Source organism: Aulonocara sp. 'chitande type north' Nkhata Bay, linkage group LG4, assembly GCF_057382095.1.
Source record: "Aulonocara sp. 'chitande type north' Nkhata Bay isolate Kocher_YH1m ecotype deep benthic linkage group LG4, A_spYH_male_GT1.1, whole genome shotgun sequence".
NCBI classification, from domain to species: Eukaryota; Metazoa; Chordata; class Actinopteri; order Cichliformes; family Cichlidae; genus Aulonocara; species Aulonocara sp. 'chitande type north' Nkhata Bay.
In genome coordinates, this window is record NC_141347.1 from 29,952,062 (window position 1) to 29,971,015 (window position 18,954).

The 18,954-nt window shown below is 39.9% G+C and overlaps 1 protein-coding gene across 1 annotated transcript in view; it reads left to right on the forward strand.

Annotated features, from left to right (window-relative positions):
- Positions 1-5,661: 5,661 nt before the first annotated feature.
- LOC147332939 (inactive phospholipase C-like protein 2) overlaps positions 5,662-18,954 on the forward strand; it is a 67,710-nt gene continuing 54,417 nt past the window's right edge. The window contains exon 1 of the mRNA XM_086289763.1: positions 5,662-6,469. Within this exon, the coding sequence (XP_086145889.1) occupies positions 6,167-6,469 (303 nt within the window). The 5' untranslated portion in view covers positions 5,662-6,166. The remainder of the gene's footprint in view (positions 6,470-18,954) is intronic.

Below are 18,954 nucleotides of genomic sequence, written 5' to 3' on the forward strand. Positions count from 1 at the left end.
AAAGGATTTTTTATCAAATATTGAAAAAAACAATCCTTATTTAAAAACTATATTTTACCCAATTAGTACTGAACCTCGTAGTTAAGGGAATTAGGCATTATAATGGCTGCATAATGCAATATTGTTTGATTTCAAATTCACTGTAGTGGTGTACAGAAGAAGAATTCCCCCCCAAATGATACAATTAAATAAATTAATAAATACTGAAGATAGAGAAAGTGCGATATATGAAATTATGCTTTTATAATTAGGCTACAGTAATTATGCTGTGTCCATTTGCAATGAAAGTAATAAAATATATATGATATGTCAGTTTTGAGGGCGCAGACTGTTTTGTAGGTCAACCGAAAAATAATATACTTTTAAGGTGTGGTTATCTCCTGATGCTTCGATGTGTGCTCAGTCATCCAGGTGAGGAAATCCCAAAAAGTTGATTCTGCTCTGCTCATGAAAGGATGATAGTTTATTTTCCATCTATAGTTGTGTAACTATACACATAGGTATAAGTTAGCACACTTTCTGAGTTAAGGACATAATATATATATATATATATAAATCTTGACCTTGTAAATTGTCACTGTGTCTCCTTTCTGTGATGTCCTAAGTGAGCCTAACATGAGGATGACAAATTTCATGACACATATATTAAAAAGCATGAATTCATGATTTTAACAGCAAATCATTTGAGGACAGTCAGCTAAAATTAAACAAAACTAGAAACTTTTCAAAGAAGCAGCTGTTAGCCATATTCTGTACTTTAATATCTCTATCTTTATTCTAACTTTTATGAACCAAAATAAAGAGCCACCACTAGATGTCAGCAGAGTCCACAGGATCAGAAAACGGCCAGTGCTTGTTGCTAAATTTCAATTGAAAAAGTGTAGATTATTAACAAAGCTTATTCATGCAGACTGATATCTTTTCACTGGAAAGGTGTACGTGTTGATGGCTGGGGTCTTATTCATAGCACTGAGCTGGCTTATTTTCACATACAAATATGGTCATAGTGCAAAAGATCTTTTTGCATCTAAATAATGGCTCCCATTGGCCTGTGGGATATTCAGGTATTTTTAGGTGTCCTGTATATTTGGTAACCTATCTTCTGGTAATCCCGCCCCTTCCATCCCTGTCACCTTCACTTCTTTGCTACTGTTAGCATGCCCTTTTCCTGTCTGAATACCATTTCTGAAGATCCTGGTACACTGATGTCTGATTCACTCCTGGCATGCATGCTGTTGATGTATATAGGATGTTCTCTTCAGAACCTGTATCCATATCCACATTTTCAATAATCTGTCTTAAGAGGTTCTTGTCTTGTGCCTATGATGGATAAAAAGTACAGCTTTTTCTTTTGAAGCACATAGCAGAATTGCCAAAAGAAAAAAAATACTGCATGGGTTGATTTCACCTGATAAGGTAAAAGACTTTCTTGTCCATTGTTGCTTCTATTCACATTATCAGGCAGCGTAATCATTATGCTGTGTACAAAGAGTATTTCAATTATTTACTGTCTAAGATTAAATCATAAAAAATTGTCCTCAAAATGGGGCCAAGATTAGGCCACTGTCAGTGGGTTACATTGAGCTCAGTTTCCCCCATTATTCAGAGGAGTCATTATCTAATGATCTTCTGATTTAATACTTTGTGAACAAAGCTGGTCATCAAATTGCTACATCACTACAATGCACATAATGATATGGGTATCTGCAACGTTTTGACAAGCACTACAAATAGACATATAGTAAAGGCTAGTGAACTAAAGATGAGAAACACATCTGATAATAGATCACCGCAGAGCAAGAAACTCTTCTTCATGAGCAATGAAGTCAGTTCTTCAGATTGTGAAAGTGAAGTTGATGATGCATCGGAAGCTCAGGCGTCAAAGACGACTTTAAGGTTGACTTTATTCTAGCCAAAAGATGTGTATCATTCACTTCAGCTCGCACACTGATGCAACTGATAGCTGATCAGGCATCAACAGCGCTGCCTTCGTAGCAGATCAAAAGATGTTGTTGTAGAGAAGTAATCTTAACCAAGAAATGTTTAGAGCTGAGATACAAGAAGCAGCAAGCTGTACATCCATGCTGCCTCGGGTGAGCAAGTGCAACATTAGTCAAAAAGTTGAACTAGTTGACAGTCCACAGTTTCCATTTTTAGCATTTTATGTAAACTTCTGCACACATGGTACTCTTTCTATAATTGTTGTAGTCATGAATTAGCAATCATTGTAGTCTGTGCAAGTTATCTATACAGTAAGATGTAAGCTGGCTGTTTACCTCTGGAGAAAGAATCTTCACTTTGCAGAACAGTGTGTGAAAATATGCAAGAAACATCTACATACATGGCAAAAATAACACAAATGGTCCTCTGCCTAACTTGCCCCAGTCTCTCCTCGCCCTGTCGTGGGAACTACCACAAACATGTTTTAAATATGCTGCCAGCTGTTTATTTTTCCATCTGTCAGTTTGATGAGTTTGTCAACACAACAGCGTCACTTTAAGATTGTGTAGTGTGTAGTTGACATGAAGCTTGGTCATTGGCATTTCAGCTGGCTAGTTATCTGACTTATCTCTCTTTTGACTTTGTCCTTAAAAAAATCAATTGGAAGTGCACAATTAGTGTGTAGAAAAAAAAAAGCAAAAAAAAAAGCACAGTTCTAAAAAGCGTTTCTAATGTTCATTCTTTTATTTGTGGTTTCGATTCCTGATTAACCAATTATCACATGTGCTAGCACAGGAAGTGGTGACAAAGATCAGGAAGACACACCCTCCACTCCCCATCTGTGAACATCGTGAACTTCCTCTATAGACAGTCATCGCTGATATTTAGAGTTCTCATTTCTCACCATATACTAATATATGCCTTGCTCTTGTGGTTTCATTTAAATCTCTGAGAAGGCGACTCCTCCCGGCACTCAGGGAGGAGAGAGCCGTTAGATGCTTGCAGGTACGGCAACGGCGATTTCATTGGCCTGAACCTGGCAGCTACTGCAACAGCAGGGAGCAGCGCCTTACTGTATACAGCTATGGCTGACATCCTGCCACAGGAAACTATAACAAACCTCAATAGAAAACAACAAGGTGTTATTTTAGAGCATCACTGCCATTTCAATGTTTAAAACTGCTGATGCAGCCTGCTCTGTATTTCTCTTTCTTGCTCACAGTTATTTTAGCTCATTTTACTCTCAGTCAAACAAAATAATGTTTATTTAGTTCCCGTGATTCTGATGTGGTAATTCATTGGGCCTTGATTCCCATAGTGAGTAAAGAAGTATATCACAGCTCAATCTAACATACAGTTAATGTGGGTGTATAATGCCCCTTTAAAAAGACTGACTGCGGTCACATCTTGGAAATTCTTTTGAACTATCGCTTGAGTTTGGAGACCGGTCGTCTGAGGCCTTTTCACATTAAAGTGAGACAGCCGGGGTGGGTGGGGAAGCTTTTAAAAGCAGGATTTTTGCTAAATAATTTCTGAGAATGCATAATACATGACCCTCAGAGATCGCGAAGGGAAAGGAGAGAGAGCAACAAGCGAATAAGGGGAAGAAAGGGGTAGAAGCCTCTAGCCTCCTCTTTAAAAAAGTCACTGCCTATTTATATCAGCAGTCGTTTCATTCTCTCATCCCCTTGCCACATCCTACCTGTCCTTGAGAAGAAGCTGTAGGGTGGTGCGTTGTGGTCTCAGGCCGAGTAGAAACACAGGCATCCTGAATGAAAACTTTAATTTCTACAGACCTTCATACCCTTTGAACACATCTGATGATTGTATACTGTTCACAATAATCTTGTGTGTGTCTCCCGTGGGTGTTGTGATTTAGCAGAAATAATTTCTCCACAGTATGCAGCATTCATGTAAAAGATAACCACCCAAATATAGAACCAAATCTGCTCGCGATATAGAGATGCTTTTGCACTGATAAGTCTGGCCACATTTCACAAATCTGAGCATAAGTCATGCTCTCTGCTGCACACGTCTCTTCATATACAGATTGGACATGATTTGATTTGCCTTCTTAGTGGGTTATAAAGGAGGCTGCTTTTCCCAGCTCAAGGGCTATAGCTCAAGTGATGATGTGAGTTGGTCTGACACTGAATGTCACACCCCTCATTGTTGTAGGTTTTCTCATCTGACCTCAGAAATGTCAGCAGATGCTCAGTTTGTGGTATGTATGTGGCTGTGTGACAAGAGTATTTTCAGTTTACTTTGTGAATATTAAGTATATTGTAAATGAGCACTGAATACTCAGTGTCCTCTGTTGTTCCTGCTGATTATCCCTAAATTAGTGCATAAGTAGGAAAGGGAGAGTTGGGAAGGTCATCCTTGCATGCTAGATGAAGAGTGATAATATGACATTAAAAAAGAGCAAGAGTTCTGGCATTAGCTTTAACTGCAAACCATGAAATAATTAAACAGTGTACATATGCACATCATAAGCATACTAATTTAAACTACAATAAGTACATAAATGTGGAAATGTACTTTATTGCCCTGAATATCCAAAAACCACCCAGGAAATTATAGGACGCTGTGTTTCTGAGGCTAGATCTGGTCATTATCATAGTTTCTGCTGCAGGACTGACCTGTATGCTCCAGTCTGCACCACCTCAGGAAATTAACAGATGATGAAATTTTGGCACCATATAATGCCAAGGGATAAGTTACACAGTATTTAAGATGTTGAGCCACAGCATCCTGCCTGCACAGCTTCAGTGTGTGCCTGGGGTATTGATTTTATAAGTCTCCGGATCCCTGCTGCATGCTGCTGATTGAACATTATTCTTCTAAAAGATATTCCCCTTATTTGGTGTTTTGATTATTATGGTGGAACTTGCGATTTATACAATCTCTATATTCAACCCAACCATTCAGTATCTCTGTGTGTCATCTGAATGAGTGCATTCACATCAGGACAGAAATGTTTCATCATAGGGTTAAAAAGATCACCCAGAAGAACTGGTATTCATCAGCGGTGACCCTACCCTCTGTGGGAACCAGTGGACCAAATCATGTAAGTGAAATCCCCCAGTACGGTGTGGGCTCAAGGGCCCAGGTATTAATTTTTTATAAAACACCCACTCCTTTCTCACTAGATTCGTTTGTTTTAAAGTTTTGACCACGTTTGATGTTGTTTAAATGAATTTTTATTTATTTTTGACCTCAAAAGTTGGTGTATTTTCTTTTTTCTATTGGATTTTGCAATAAACCATATGGGTACTGATAAAGAAATTCATAAAGTGTATCTTCACTAAAATGAGCTAGAGTAAATCGCTGTATTTTAAATAGTAGTTTTAAGATTTTTTAAGATTATTTTTTTTTACATTTTTATGTATTATTTCCATGTTTCATTTTATTCCATGTTCCATGTTTCTGGATTCTTTAATAGGCTTCCTGGAGCGTCCTCTGGTGGAGACTGCAGCCTGCTTGGCAGAGAGAGTTTGTGAGTTAGTTACGAGCGCTTATTTTGACAAAAATGTCTGCTGAGACATTAAAACTGTAGAAATGTTAAAATGCTCATCCCAAATTCCAAAACACTCACACAAACGTGGTGAGCTTGCTTCAAAGCTTAGTGACTCTGCGCGTGCACGTCAAGGAATCGAGCCGTGATTGCGCACGCGACACTGATGGAGTGGTGCACGTACTTGTCCGTGTGCGCACGCGTTTATGCGAGTGCGCTCTCACGTTCTTGAATTTGTCCCGCGGATGCCTGAGAGGGGAAGATCTCCTCCAGTTTGCAAGCACTGCAAAAGTGTTGCTGGCACGAGGCGATGCGCGCAGAGTCTAGAGAAGCGGACGTGGTGAGAGAAACAGATTTTTTTCAGGGCAAGGAGACGAAACTGCAAGCGATAAACAGGAGCGACATCCTCAAACCCCGATCTTAAGTCTGTATTTCCATTTTTTTTATGAGCACGCGCTTCCAGAAAGCGAAGCGGGAGACGTCGCGCGTGTGGGGTGCACCGTCTGCTTGTTATTTCACCAGGACAGTTCAGTCTGACCGGCCTGGCTCTCGAGTACCAACGCTGCCGTGCGCTCCGATGATGGACCAGCCTCGGTAATTCGGTGAAGGAGACGAGCCGCCCGGATGACAGCAAGTCCACCGTGGTTTGAGAAAATGGGTTGTTTTTACATTGTGGCGGGGAGGGCTCTGCTGTAACACCGGCGGATCATGGCAGGGGTACACGCTTCAGATGGGGTGTCGGGACATTTATTGGATCCTGCCATCAGCGCCCCGCCAGCTCAGGGCGCGACCAACGCTGCGGGGATCACCGGCGATGCGGCCACTCTACCTCCGACCGGTACCCGGACGTACTTGGAGGTGTCGGCCGCCGCTCAGGGGTACGGGGCGGAGGGAGTTTACACCAATGGACGGTACAGGGACCACGGCAGTCCAAGGATCGGGAGTGGCAGCCGTGATAATTCAGCGGAGAGAAGTCAGGGAGCTGGAAACACACCTTGCGGCATCATGAAGGTTGGCGATCACTTATTCTCATTGTCACCGATCCTCAAGGTGACACAAGGAGAATTTGCAAAGTGGCGGTGCTACAGCTGTAAAGCAAGGCAGGCGGTAAAAATGTGTGTGCGGACTTCCAGAGTTTCCGTAAATGCCCCATAAAAAATGAGAATTAGGCAGCTTTCAGTTTTGCAGCGCCCCGTAGAACTTTGGCATAATGTCAAAATTCATAGCCTTATGGGAATAAAGCCGAAAAGTTCGTTAAGGTTTCCATAGAACATCTTTATTTTGTTTTTCATGTGTGGATTTTCCTGCTTAGTGTCAAACCAGTCGAGACACTTTCAGTCACTTTGAAAACCTGATATTAGGTTACCGTAAAGGTCCATATTATAATAATATTAGTTATCCTTAGGTTGTATCTAAATTGGAATTTGTTACAGGGGTAAGAAATGTGGAAGTGAAAGTAAGTCGGACTGATGGTGTGTAGAATTTGGTGTCCTTTGAAACTTTTTTCCCACAATATAAATTTAGATCGTTGGCCGGGGCATGCGCATTTCTTCTTATAGCTCCTTCAGTAATGGATAGTGTCATTCTAATGTTTTTAATGGCGCGCAACCCTAATTAGTGCTCCCATTACTAGAGGTTAATTAACTTGTCTTCCACAAACCTGCACTGTCAAAGTGGCAAGTTTCCTCATGTTATATATATATATATATATGTGACTCTACATGCTTTTAGTAGGCTACTGCATAATATCTGCCTTGTTGCAGTCTGTTACAGATTACCATGGGGTCTCTGGTGGATATAGAAGTATTATGGAGGTGGGACACACTGGAGAGTTGCAGTCTGTCATATCAGACTCAGCTTGCATAGCAACTGACAGCATGCAGGCAGGTTATTTGTTACCCCCCATTATTGGATTTCCCCTGAATGTGAACAGACACAAAGTACTCTCATTCAGACCTTCAAACAAACACATAGGCACACACATCTATGAACTTTCAGATGTAAAATCCACTGCAAATTCCATTTATAGTGCCAGTAAAATAGCTATAAAGGAGCCAGTCTGCAGTTTACATTCCTTAAAAAACATACATATTTGTCACAAACAAAATATGATCTCAAACCTCAGGTTGTGTGTTTTATTCATAACAAACTTTCAAGGCTGATGGCTGATTGGAATCAACAAAAAAAGAAAAAAAAATACAGTAGATATTTGAATATCCTGAATTATCTGTGGAAAACGCTTATCATCAGAGTGTTACTTAGTTACAAGTGATACCTATGTGATGCAGTATGGTCTCATCTGAGAGGTGCACTGATGTGTCTGAGGCGCTTTTTCCTGTTGGATGTCTGTGTGCGCTTGACTGCATCATGCATGTCCTTGGTGAAATAGAGTAGAAGGTACATAAGATAGAATTTTGGAGCGAAAAGAAGGCCAGACTGATAAAAACACAAGGAAACTACAAACTGGGCATAGTTTGAATTCCCTTTTTTATGTTACACGTTACGTGGTACAGTGTTAAGTTTAGAAAAGTCCTCTGCTCTATAAGCTTACTATGATACATCAAATATTGTTACAGTTGCTTGTCTTGACATGTAGAAGAACGTGTAGATATTCGTCGACAGACATTCATATCTTGAAATGTTACTTTCTAATCTTCATCGTGCATCCAAGTAGGGTTTAATTTCTCTGGTCGGTGCTAGAACGATGCACTCCACTAATAAGATAACAATAAAGTAAACACTGGTCAAGTGGGGCATGGCGGGAAAATAGATCAACCATTCTATGCAGTTGGTTTCTGTGTAGCTTCAGCGCACATGACTGCTTTTCAGCAGTTTACTGCATGTCTGTTTAAGCCAAGATCTAAAAGGTGAAGGAGTTGTGGGTGCATGGGAATCAGGAAGCAAACAAGCTATTCCAGCATTGCATCGGAACATTAACTTGGCCCTCGGTATGCAAATCTTGGAAGGAAGGAGTTTGCATGTTTGTCCTCTTCTAATTTCCTCAGCGGGGTGACATTTTCGTGGTGGAGAGACTGCAAAGTGGCTGGGGAGGTGGGTAGGTGGGGGGTGTTTGGTGATGCAGCCTTGTTATGTAATGCTGGATTGTGGACAGCTGCAAGGCCGGCTCCAGCCTGGCTGCAGGGTGGAGGGGACTGACAACTAGCGCAGCTAGTGAAGCAGCAACCAGTGTTTTACGAAGCATGTAAGGCGGATATTCTTGCAAGTCAACATAATATACAGTACATTTAGCATATTGTTCCACTCATCTTTATGCATTCTAGATGGGGTTTTTTCAGGCGAGTACAGGCAAGGTAAAGCATTTTGACTTGCAAAGTCAGGTTCTAATTTATTAGGAAAGCACAGACATAAATGATATAAACCCACTTCAACAGAAAATAAAAATCAATATGGGTCACACTGTTATCAGTTGTACATGCATAAGAACATCTCACCCTTTCACCTCTTTTCTCTTTTGCCACGAGAGGCAGGACATCACTTCAACTTTTCATTGATCTCATGTAATAGATTTGAGTCAAAATGACTCAGTGTACCCCTCTCCACCTCCAGAATGCAATAGAATACTTTAAAAGAGCCTGACCTTGCGAGGGGATTAATCCACTGAGTAAAGTGAATGTCCTGGATGAAGATAGGGGCAGGTAAATGCTATGTTCAAATAATCTGAGATGAGACATCAAGTAATTTACAAATTTGCATGCAGCTCATGCAATTTAAAGATAGATGTTGAGAATGTTTTTTTCTTTTATCTGAAGGACAAAATATTCTCTGGGTTAAAACCAAGAAAGACAAGATTTTTGGCACTCTTGCCTCTGTTAGAGAAAAGCGTTCTGCCAAATAATGCCAAATAATCCTCAGCGCTGAAATGTTCCTTTCAATCTCAAGGTCATAGCCCTCCACTTATTTATCATATAAATAGAAAGAGCAGTTTATTACTGCGTTTGACTATCCCTGGTCTCGATAACAAATTCAGGGCATCCTTCCCTTGTCTCAGCCAGATGACCTGTGTGGTATCAGTGTTAAAGCTGACCAGGCAGATATCAGTAGATTTCATAACGCTCCAAGGTTGATGAGGGAGCAGTCCTAGTTCATGCCACAGGGGTTTTGTATGATTAATTAGGAATGGTCACCATGACATGAACTGTTATTTTAATTTGAATCTCCTTATTTGAATTATTTCTGGAGGATTCTTGCAGTTTGATTATATTTTTCAGTATACCGACTTCACACATGCTTCCTTACTTTTTACGAGAACAGAATAACAGAATTCTTCGAAGACAGACCTTCTGGTTTGTATTATTCCAGTAAAATTTAAAACATGTCGAACACCTGGATAGAAACATAGCTGTAGGGGATATTTTGCGTATGAGGACAGTGTCTTAAATCTCTGCCTCTGAGTCTGGCTATTGTTTCACTAATGTGAGCTTTGTCTGATCCTTTCCAGGGCTGAGGACAACTCAGTACAAGCCTGAACTAATAACACTGATTACATATAGAGGGATCATCTGAGATGATGAAAATGAGAATTGGAATAAGAACCTGTTTATGCATCACTACTCCCATCACAGGCTTTATGAAAAATAATAGCTTTCTCCAGAAACTTAATTTAAAGGGAATATGGGTACAGATAACTCAAGTTTAGGTAAAATGTGTGTCTGTTCATGGATTTCAAAGAGCATAAGTAATTCCCATGTGTCCTGCAGCAGCAACTTGTACTAAACGCCTGGATATTTTTGGAAGGCAGACATCTGCACTGCGTTGAAAAAGAGGCACCAGAAGATGTGAAGCGGTGATTACAGACGTCTGGGGCTGCTGAGTCATCGTTCGCTCTCTTGGCTCGTGTTCTAAAAGCAGCAATCTGCGAAATACAAACATCTCGAATAGGCTTTATTGTATGTGAAACCGCAACTTAGCATCAAACGGGGAGGTAAATCATAAACAGTTTTGTAAAGGTCACTCACCAACAAGAAACGAGAACAAGCTCACAATCACCCATATCCAGTTATTGAACAACAGTGATTTTAGAGTGTAGAATTATGTGCGTTTTAAGTTTTTGACTTGCTATTTTAAGCATATTTGATAGGCATAACAAAACACTTTCCTCCCTTGAAGCTGACTTGCGTCATAAAGTATAGAAAGGACAAGCAGCATAAGTGCAGCATGGTGTCATAGTGGTTAGCAATGGTGCCTCCCAGCAAGAAGGTCTTTTGACTTTGAGGTGGTGACTCTAAATTGGTTGTGGATGTGAGGTAGATAAAGCGCTTAAAGTGCAGAGAATAAAGCGCTGTGTGAATGTGTGGTAAAAAGTAGCTTGGAGTCTAAAGCGCTTTAAATGCCAGTACGTTTGATCTGGTCAATGGGGAAATTTGATATATTTGAGCCACTGTCTTTATTGGAGTTTTTGAAGCTTGGTTATAAACGCTTTCAAGAAACAGATCAAACTTATCCAGGTTATTTTTGATGACTAGGCAAATTTCTAAATACAGTTCTAACAAAGATTTGGAGATTTTTATAGCAGCTTCTTTAAAAATTGTTAAAAGGTCTCACGAACCAGTCAAGTTTCTCTTGAACTTTTGGCCATTCATGTGCGTGGAGCAAAGGTGCCTCCTAATCCTTTGTCCGGGTTTATTCCCTTGAAGGATACCGATTTTAACTATAACCCCAATTACCCATGTGTCAAATTGCAAAGAGATCAAACGAGAACAAGTGATTTGATTGGACACCGTCAGGGAGTGCTTGAGGTGATGGCTTATCTTGATGACCCTTGAGGGATGTGCACAACAGTGATGTCATCAGAGGATAGGCAGGTTGTCTATGTCAATGTGGTACTCATGCCAGAGAAAATCTGCGGCTGAAACAATCCAGGCAGGGCATTGGTTTGGACATACACTTTAGTAGAGTCTGGTATGGTCTTGGCTCTTCTGTAGAGTGGTTGTAAGGTTGAATAATGGTCAGATATGTCATCTGATCATCCCCAGGTTTATCTGAGCTAGGGGATGAGAGGTTTGAAAGATAATGTCTGTGAGAACTGCACCATCTCCATCAGGCTTTGCTTTTGCATGCGTTTACTGCCTTCATGCCACTTCCTCTCATCACATGTTTTTTTTTCTGTCAATATACAGTAAGACAGAAAGTGAATGTAACAGTGCCTCCTCAAGAGTACTTTCTGTGAATGATGAAACAATTTGCAATCCTTTGCAAAATACAAAAGCTGCATGTTTCAAACCATGAATGTATCGGACGGATGATGCGTTCTTTTTAATGCCAATTGCATAATTAGTTCTGTTTATTAGTAAGAATATTGACTGGTCCCCTCACTGATTCCCACTTAGAGTTCTGTGTGGAAAAAAACATGCTAGTTTTTGATGCAGGTTTTTGGTACGAGCAGAACTGTTTGTTATCTTTGAATCTGTACATGCTGTAGAAATAAAGAAGGAAAAACCTCAAAGCAAAAGCTTCGCTGTCGGTACAAATGCTCTACTGTCATAAGGCTTATTTTACTGTTACTGTTCCATTGTGCAACTGTCAGAAAAACATGCCAGCATTGATAAAAGGAACAAAGGATTGGGAGGTTTACAATTCTTTTGGATTGGATCATTCCAACTGGAACCAGTCAAGCTGTTGTGGCTGATAATAAATGAGGCAGTAATAACTATTGAGTACAAATGGATAGGAATATGAAATCCCTGTAGTATGGTGATCAGGATCACGTGTTACCATGATCACATATGCACATAGGTGCCCGTGTGCACAGACACACACTTACACAGAAACACAAGAGGAGAAAAGAAGGCTAATGCTAACACATATTAAAATCAGTTTTTTCATTTCTTTTATTGACTCCGTCATTCTTAGGTTTGGTCTGTCAGATAGAGAGCTCTGTCTTCACGTTTGCATCATTTATTCATCGTCTTCTGCAGACAAGCCATGCCAGGGTGGTCAGGAAGACTTATCTCTGAGACTGAAATTTGAACATGAGGAGAACCTGAACAGTAGAGGGAATGATGTGAGGGATATGGAAATTTCTAACAGTTGTATGCGACAAAAGACTGAACTTTCAGCCACATCTTTCTGTGAGAATACAATAAGATGAGAGAAAGTTAATATTGTAAGATAAGACCAGAGATTTGCTGGAGGAAGAAAGCGAGTCAGCATCTGACCGTCTGACCTTCTGGGTGGATTTACATGAAAGCAGATCAGAGCTAGTTTTATGTTTATGTTAAAGATATTAGTAAAGCTTAAAGTCAATATTACCGGCAACCAGTGATGGGAAGAACGGCGTTACAAGTAACTGCGTTACTAACGGCGTTACTTTTTTCAGTAACGAGTAATCTAACTAATTGCTATTCCTATCGTTACAATGCCGTTACAGTTACTAACAAGGAAACGCGGTAGGAAGAAGTAAACACTTATTTAATCCCACCCCTTTGCCATAAATTATCATATAGTAGTTTTTACCTTTAAAATAGTTTTTAAAGGTAAAATGTTGAGGGAAAATCAAAAGTAGTTAAAAATGGCCAGTTATACCCTGGACCCCAGGGGGTTAAACGTTTTTTTAAAGTAACGCAATAGTTACTTTTCAAGTAATTAATTACTTTTAGAATATTGTAACTCAGTTACTAAGTCAGTTACTTTTTTGAAGAAGTAACTAGTAACTGTAATTCATTACTTTTTCAAAGTAACTTTCAAAGTAACTGCTGGCAACAGTAATTCCCCTACAGGGAAAAAAAGAATGTACTGCTGCACTTTTGTTGTCATATTTTACAACAGAATAAGGTCATGTATTTGACAACACTGAAATACACCTTTTAGACTACTATACATAAATGAGGTTCTAATGTCATCAAGCGAAGTCCAGCATAAATGCATAAATGAGTTTACTGTTCTGAGCCTATCCTGGCTGTCATAGTGTAAGAGCAGGGTACACCCTGGACAGGTTGCCAATCTGTTGCAAAACTAAGGCATATAGAAAGGCAACCAGTCAAACTGACAGCCAATTTAGAACGATCAATTAACTTAACCCCATGCATGTCTTTGGACTGTGGGAGGAAGCTGGAGTGCCAGGAGAAAACCCACAAGACACTGGAAGAACATACAAACAGACTGGGTTCAAACCCAGGTCCTTCTTGCTATGAAGAAAGAGCTGTGGTGCTGACCGCTGCACCACGGTGTCGTCGTCCCCCCCCCCCCCCCCCCCCCCCGCCTTTATTTGTGTATTTAATTCATTCATGTGGATTTCCATGAATGAACCAGTTAGCACTTGCTTCTGTTGCTGAAATCTTTTAAACTTTAGGGTTAAAAAAAGAAGTGTATGAGGCTTGTCTCCACTCCAGCCTGTCTCATCAGCATATACAGCTATCGGTATCCAGCGCTGTCCTGCATCATGTTTACTGTCGCCAAGTTTCTACAGCTATGAACACTGATTGGTTTAAAGAGACCTGTAGCTTAACCATGCTCTCTGGTTTCAGTATTTCTTTCTTCTTGTCAGCATGGATACTCGTGTACTCGATTTCTGTGTACCCACTTTGCTAGATATTTATTTATTAATTTTTTTATGTGTGTTTTATATTTCCGCTTCGAGGCGCTCACCATGTCAAGACCTAGCCAACCTTAAACCTCAGCATATTTACACCTTTCATAATCGTGGGACTGATCTTATGTAATTCACACTGAAAGCTGGACTGCACAAGTGCATTTTTCTGCTTCTTAGATGAGAAGAGGAGCTTGCTTTTTTTTTACATCTCTGTTGATAGATGCATCGTGAAATTACTGTATTTTATAATCGGTTTTTGGCTTTCAGTCAAATATTTGTGGTTTCAGGGTGTAAATTTCAATACTTCTTTCTGCTGCTGACTGAAATGCATGTTCAACACAAAGTAACAAAACCTGCCAGGTAGACCAAAAATATCTTTGTAGTCTTTGTTGTTTAGATTTTTAATCATTGATCAGACAATTTCAAGTTTAATGCTTATTCTATTAGAGACTTTATTAATAATTGTGTTTGCTTAGCAAAACATTAAAGACATTAAATGTCCAGTAGAAATGACAAACAGCAGCAATGATTAGCTTGACGAAAATTACTGTCTCTAAAATTGATGCTCCTTTAAATGATCATTCAGATGATGCTTGTAGGCTGACTCTTCACTCAGTCTTATTTAGAACCGCAGCTTAATACACAGAGTTATATGAAATTTTCAGCCTTCACATTGAGCATTGTGCTTGTCAAGATGCCAACTTCAGGTAATCAGCGCAGAGTACTGTATAACCGCAAACCTAATTGTGTGAAAATCATTGTGTGCACAATACCAAGCTCCCTTCACTTTTTGCTATGCTTTTAAAAAACAAAACAAAACCAGTGCAATGCATTGCAAAAGCATTATTCAAATTGCCCAAAGCATTATGCAAAACTGATACTGAAAACAAGACTCAGCGCTCTTTTGGGTGGTAAAAACTTGCATGATCAGGTTCCTGTCTACTAACTGTGCAACTGTTGTACTCACTATTATGAATCTAACTACTGGAACTCTGTCAGTGTTCAATTACACATTTAAGCTTTTGGACTTTATGGTTAGTGATTGAAGCAGCACAGCACCGAGGCTCATAAACAGTATTGGCTAGAATCTAAAGGCCTGTTGTCAGCTCAGCTATGCTTTATGCTTTCTTACCGTTGTGGCTGATGATAGCCACTAGTACAGAGAGTTTGCCAAGGATTCACAGATGGTCCCATTTTTCTCTTTCTCTGGCACAGATTACATATGAACAGGGAATTAAGTATAAGAGCTTAATGTTCATATAAATGGGAAGAGATATGATATAGAATTTAATTGTCTTGTTGTGTGATTCAATTATTGACCCTTTCTGGGAATTTTTGTTTGTGTCTTTGTGTCTCATTTAATCCAGGAAGTGCTTAGTTTAAGCCTTCTCATTTGTGCATCTGATGGTTTGTGGAATTTGCCAGAGTTGCTGTGTCTGCCCAGTCATTCTTTAACTGCATCACCTACACAAACGGAACATGAGTTGGAATCAAATTTACCTCAAACTTTTAAAGCAAGATCTTAACTCCCAGTAATTCTGCTGTTTGTTTGAAATCTTGTGCAGATGCTGCTTAGACCATATGCCTGGTTTATTTTAAAGATGTAAAAGTATCTGTGTCTTGTGCCGCTGTGTCCTCAGTGATGCTTTCTGTGACCTAGTATTGCCCCAGGGTGTCTTTCTGCAGGTTACAGTGCAAGCACAGACATGTGACTCAAACATTCCACTGATGCTCTGAAGACACGCACACACACGCACACACATGCACATTAATAATTTCAATGCATATGCATATATAAATGGCTCTTTTGCATTGCACAACTGTGTTTTTGTGTTTCCAGTTCTGTTTATCTGTTCTTTACATCACCTGTCCACTAAATGTCTGCAGTATTGTATTATATGTGTGCACTATATATATGTACTGGTAGTTATTGACAAATTTTAGGATTGGCAGACTAAGCTCAGGGGTGTCTTGCAATAGCTTTCTATTTGCAATGGACTTCTGGTCTGCCTTCCCAAAGCTGCTGAATGTACTGTGCATCGGTTTGTATATTTATATTTTCTCTAAAAGTACACAGTTTGTGTGTGACTAGAGAACAGATAGGGCTTTGCTGTGACTTTGGAGTAAAGGATTATATGTGTGTTCTTTTCATTGCATGTGTAGGGTTCATGAGAGACATAGATCTGGACTTTACAGTGTGAAATATGATACTATGCAGTGAGCTCTTCCTGGAGCTGGGAAAATAATAGACGGAGAGGGAGGAAGGAGAAGAGGCACAACCTGAAAGCAAATGAGAGAGAGTCGGTTTTCTTGAAATGAAAAGATAGAATTCATATTTAACAGCGCAATTTGTAGAATAAGAGGTTGTCACAGGGGTCGCTGTTCTATCTGTTAAGCCGTGTTGACATAGTGAAGGCTCATTCATCATCATGTACTGATATTTGTGTTTTAATACTGACTTGGAGGATCCTTGAATCAGTCTAGAATACATCAACAGCGGAAATTTATCCAACAACCAACCTGCACGTTGATCTGATGGATAACAAATAGAGTAATGGCTTGCTGTAAGGACCAGGCATCTAGACTTTGCTTGATGACATTAGAAACAGTCTGCCAGGAAGCAAAACTTTGACAGAGGAACAGTGGTTTTCTTCACTTCTTCTTCACTCAACTCTTTTAACCGGTGGTGGTTTATACACCAGTCCTCATTTGTGTTTAGTCCTGTTTCCTCTACCCTCACTCCTAATCGGTTGCCCTCCGGCAGATTCAGACTTCAGATTCAGGAGGTTTGTTTTTGTTAAAAGGAAGTTTTTCCTTTCCTTTCCTTCACCAGGTTCTTGCTCGTTGGGGGTTGTCTGAGTGTTAGGGTTTCTCTGTATTATTGTAGGGCAGAGGTCTCGAACTCCAGTCCTCGAAGGCCACTGTCCGGAAACTTTTCCATGTGTCCCTGTTGCAACACACCTGAATACAATTAGTAGGTCATTAGCAAGACTATAGAACTTGACTGCATGCTGAGGTGGCAGTTCAGCCAATTGATTCATGTTACAGCAGCTCATGAGTGAATGAACACAGTGCAATAAAAGTATATTTTTTCCAAACACTTACATTTACTTAAATTTACTTGAGTAGGGTTAGGGGTTTCCACTTCAGGATGCAATCAAAATCTCTTCTCTTGCTCATGACCTACTAATCTTATTCAGGTGTTTTGCAACAGGGACACATGGAAAAGTTTCAGGACACCGGCCCTCGAGGAGTGGACTTTGAGACCCCTGTTACAGGGTCTTTACCTTTAGATATAAAGTGCCTTGAGGAGACTGTTGTTGTGAGTTGGCACGACATAAATAAAACTGAATTGAATTGGTCCCTGCTCAGCCTAAAAGCAACCCCCAGCCTTCTGTGTTGTCTTCTGCCCAGCCTGTTCTTTAGCTGTTTTTGCTTTACTTCAGCATGATTGACAAGAGCTCTGAATCATAGACTGTTTAAAAAGGAAAACAGCTTCTTACTTACTTCTTACTTTTCTAATGTTGGACTGGGGAAAGACTGGTTGCGAACATGACTAACTATTCTGTCTTTAGGCCCAAAATGGTTCGGGTGCTACTTAGCAACTAAATTCACGTCTCTGCATCATAATACATAGTGGTTCTTAGAGTTGTTATTCAATTTTTTGAACCACTTAAAAATATTAATGAACTCTGCTAACTGCTGCTTTAAGGGACAGGAAATGGAAAGAAACAGGTTCTAGACCACAATCTGCCTGTGTGTCTTAAACCATATGATTGATGCATGGTGTGACAGCTGACACTGGCTAAATGCTCAAGTAGCAGGAATAGTATATCCACCACCTTGTGTTTATTTTTGCTTCTTTGACTGCTGCAGCTCCAGTTGAGCCTATCAGCAAGGAGCAAACACCTTTTTCTATTACAGTAAGAGGAACGATTAGTTGGGAAATGGGTGATAAAAGTCTGTGAATAGCAACAAAATGTGTATTGAAATGCCCTGAATTCCTGTGGTTTAGCCAACCAGTTCTCTAAACCTTTCTTCTATTTAACAAGTTACTGTAAGATGGATGTCCAGTCTTCAAAACTAGCCGCCATGAGTGTTTGCACCAGTACAGACCAAAAAATCTGCTTTCATAAACTTCAAACATGCCAGAGTAATACATTGCAGGCAACATGCTGGCTCCATGTTTTTGGCTTCTTGGTTGTCACTTGAGTAAAGCAGTTGTGAGCAGGAAATGTTTGAAAACTATGCTGGGTGGTCTGTTATTGGACATTCTGAGCTCTGACATTCCTAAAAAAAATAATTTACGTATGAGGTGGTTGTTTGAAAATGATGGCAGGGAAATCAACATTGAACAGTTTGCTGTTGGTTTTGACCAAAACAGGCAGGCAGACAGTCAGAAAGGAAAGTTAAAAGTAATGAAATGTCAGATTTCCTTGAATGCATTCCCATGAAGGATTATTGCACCTTCTTACAACTGCAGTTCCATACTTTGAAACTAAAGTAATTAATTTGGAAACTGATAAATATATGCAATTTATTATTAAAGGAGGGAAGCATGTGCAATAATGGCCCTTTATTGAGTTCCTACTACCTAGATGGCCTTTTTATGCATTTACCTTCTTAATGCCATTGCGTAATGTCAGATTCCAATTAGGCTGAACAGAACAGGCCAGTCATAGTAAGTGAGTACAAATTCAGCACAGTGTGACCCAGATGTCAACTGCCTTGACAAGTTGTGTGAAAGGAGCGCTTGTTGTCATTGGCTTTTTCTTTCCTTTTTTTTCTAAAATTGAGGCAGTTTAAAGAAATTGGAGGGAAAAAAACAGCTCGACTGTCTGGAATACAGTTTCATTTGTAAGCTTGTGTGTCGGTGTCGCCATATGATTGCACTCAAGGAGTGGATGCAAAGCCATGAGTCAGTGTAACTTTGAGTGTGCGATTGTGT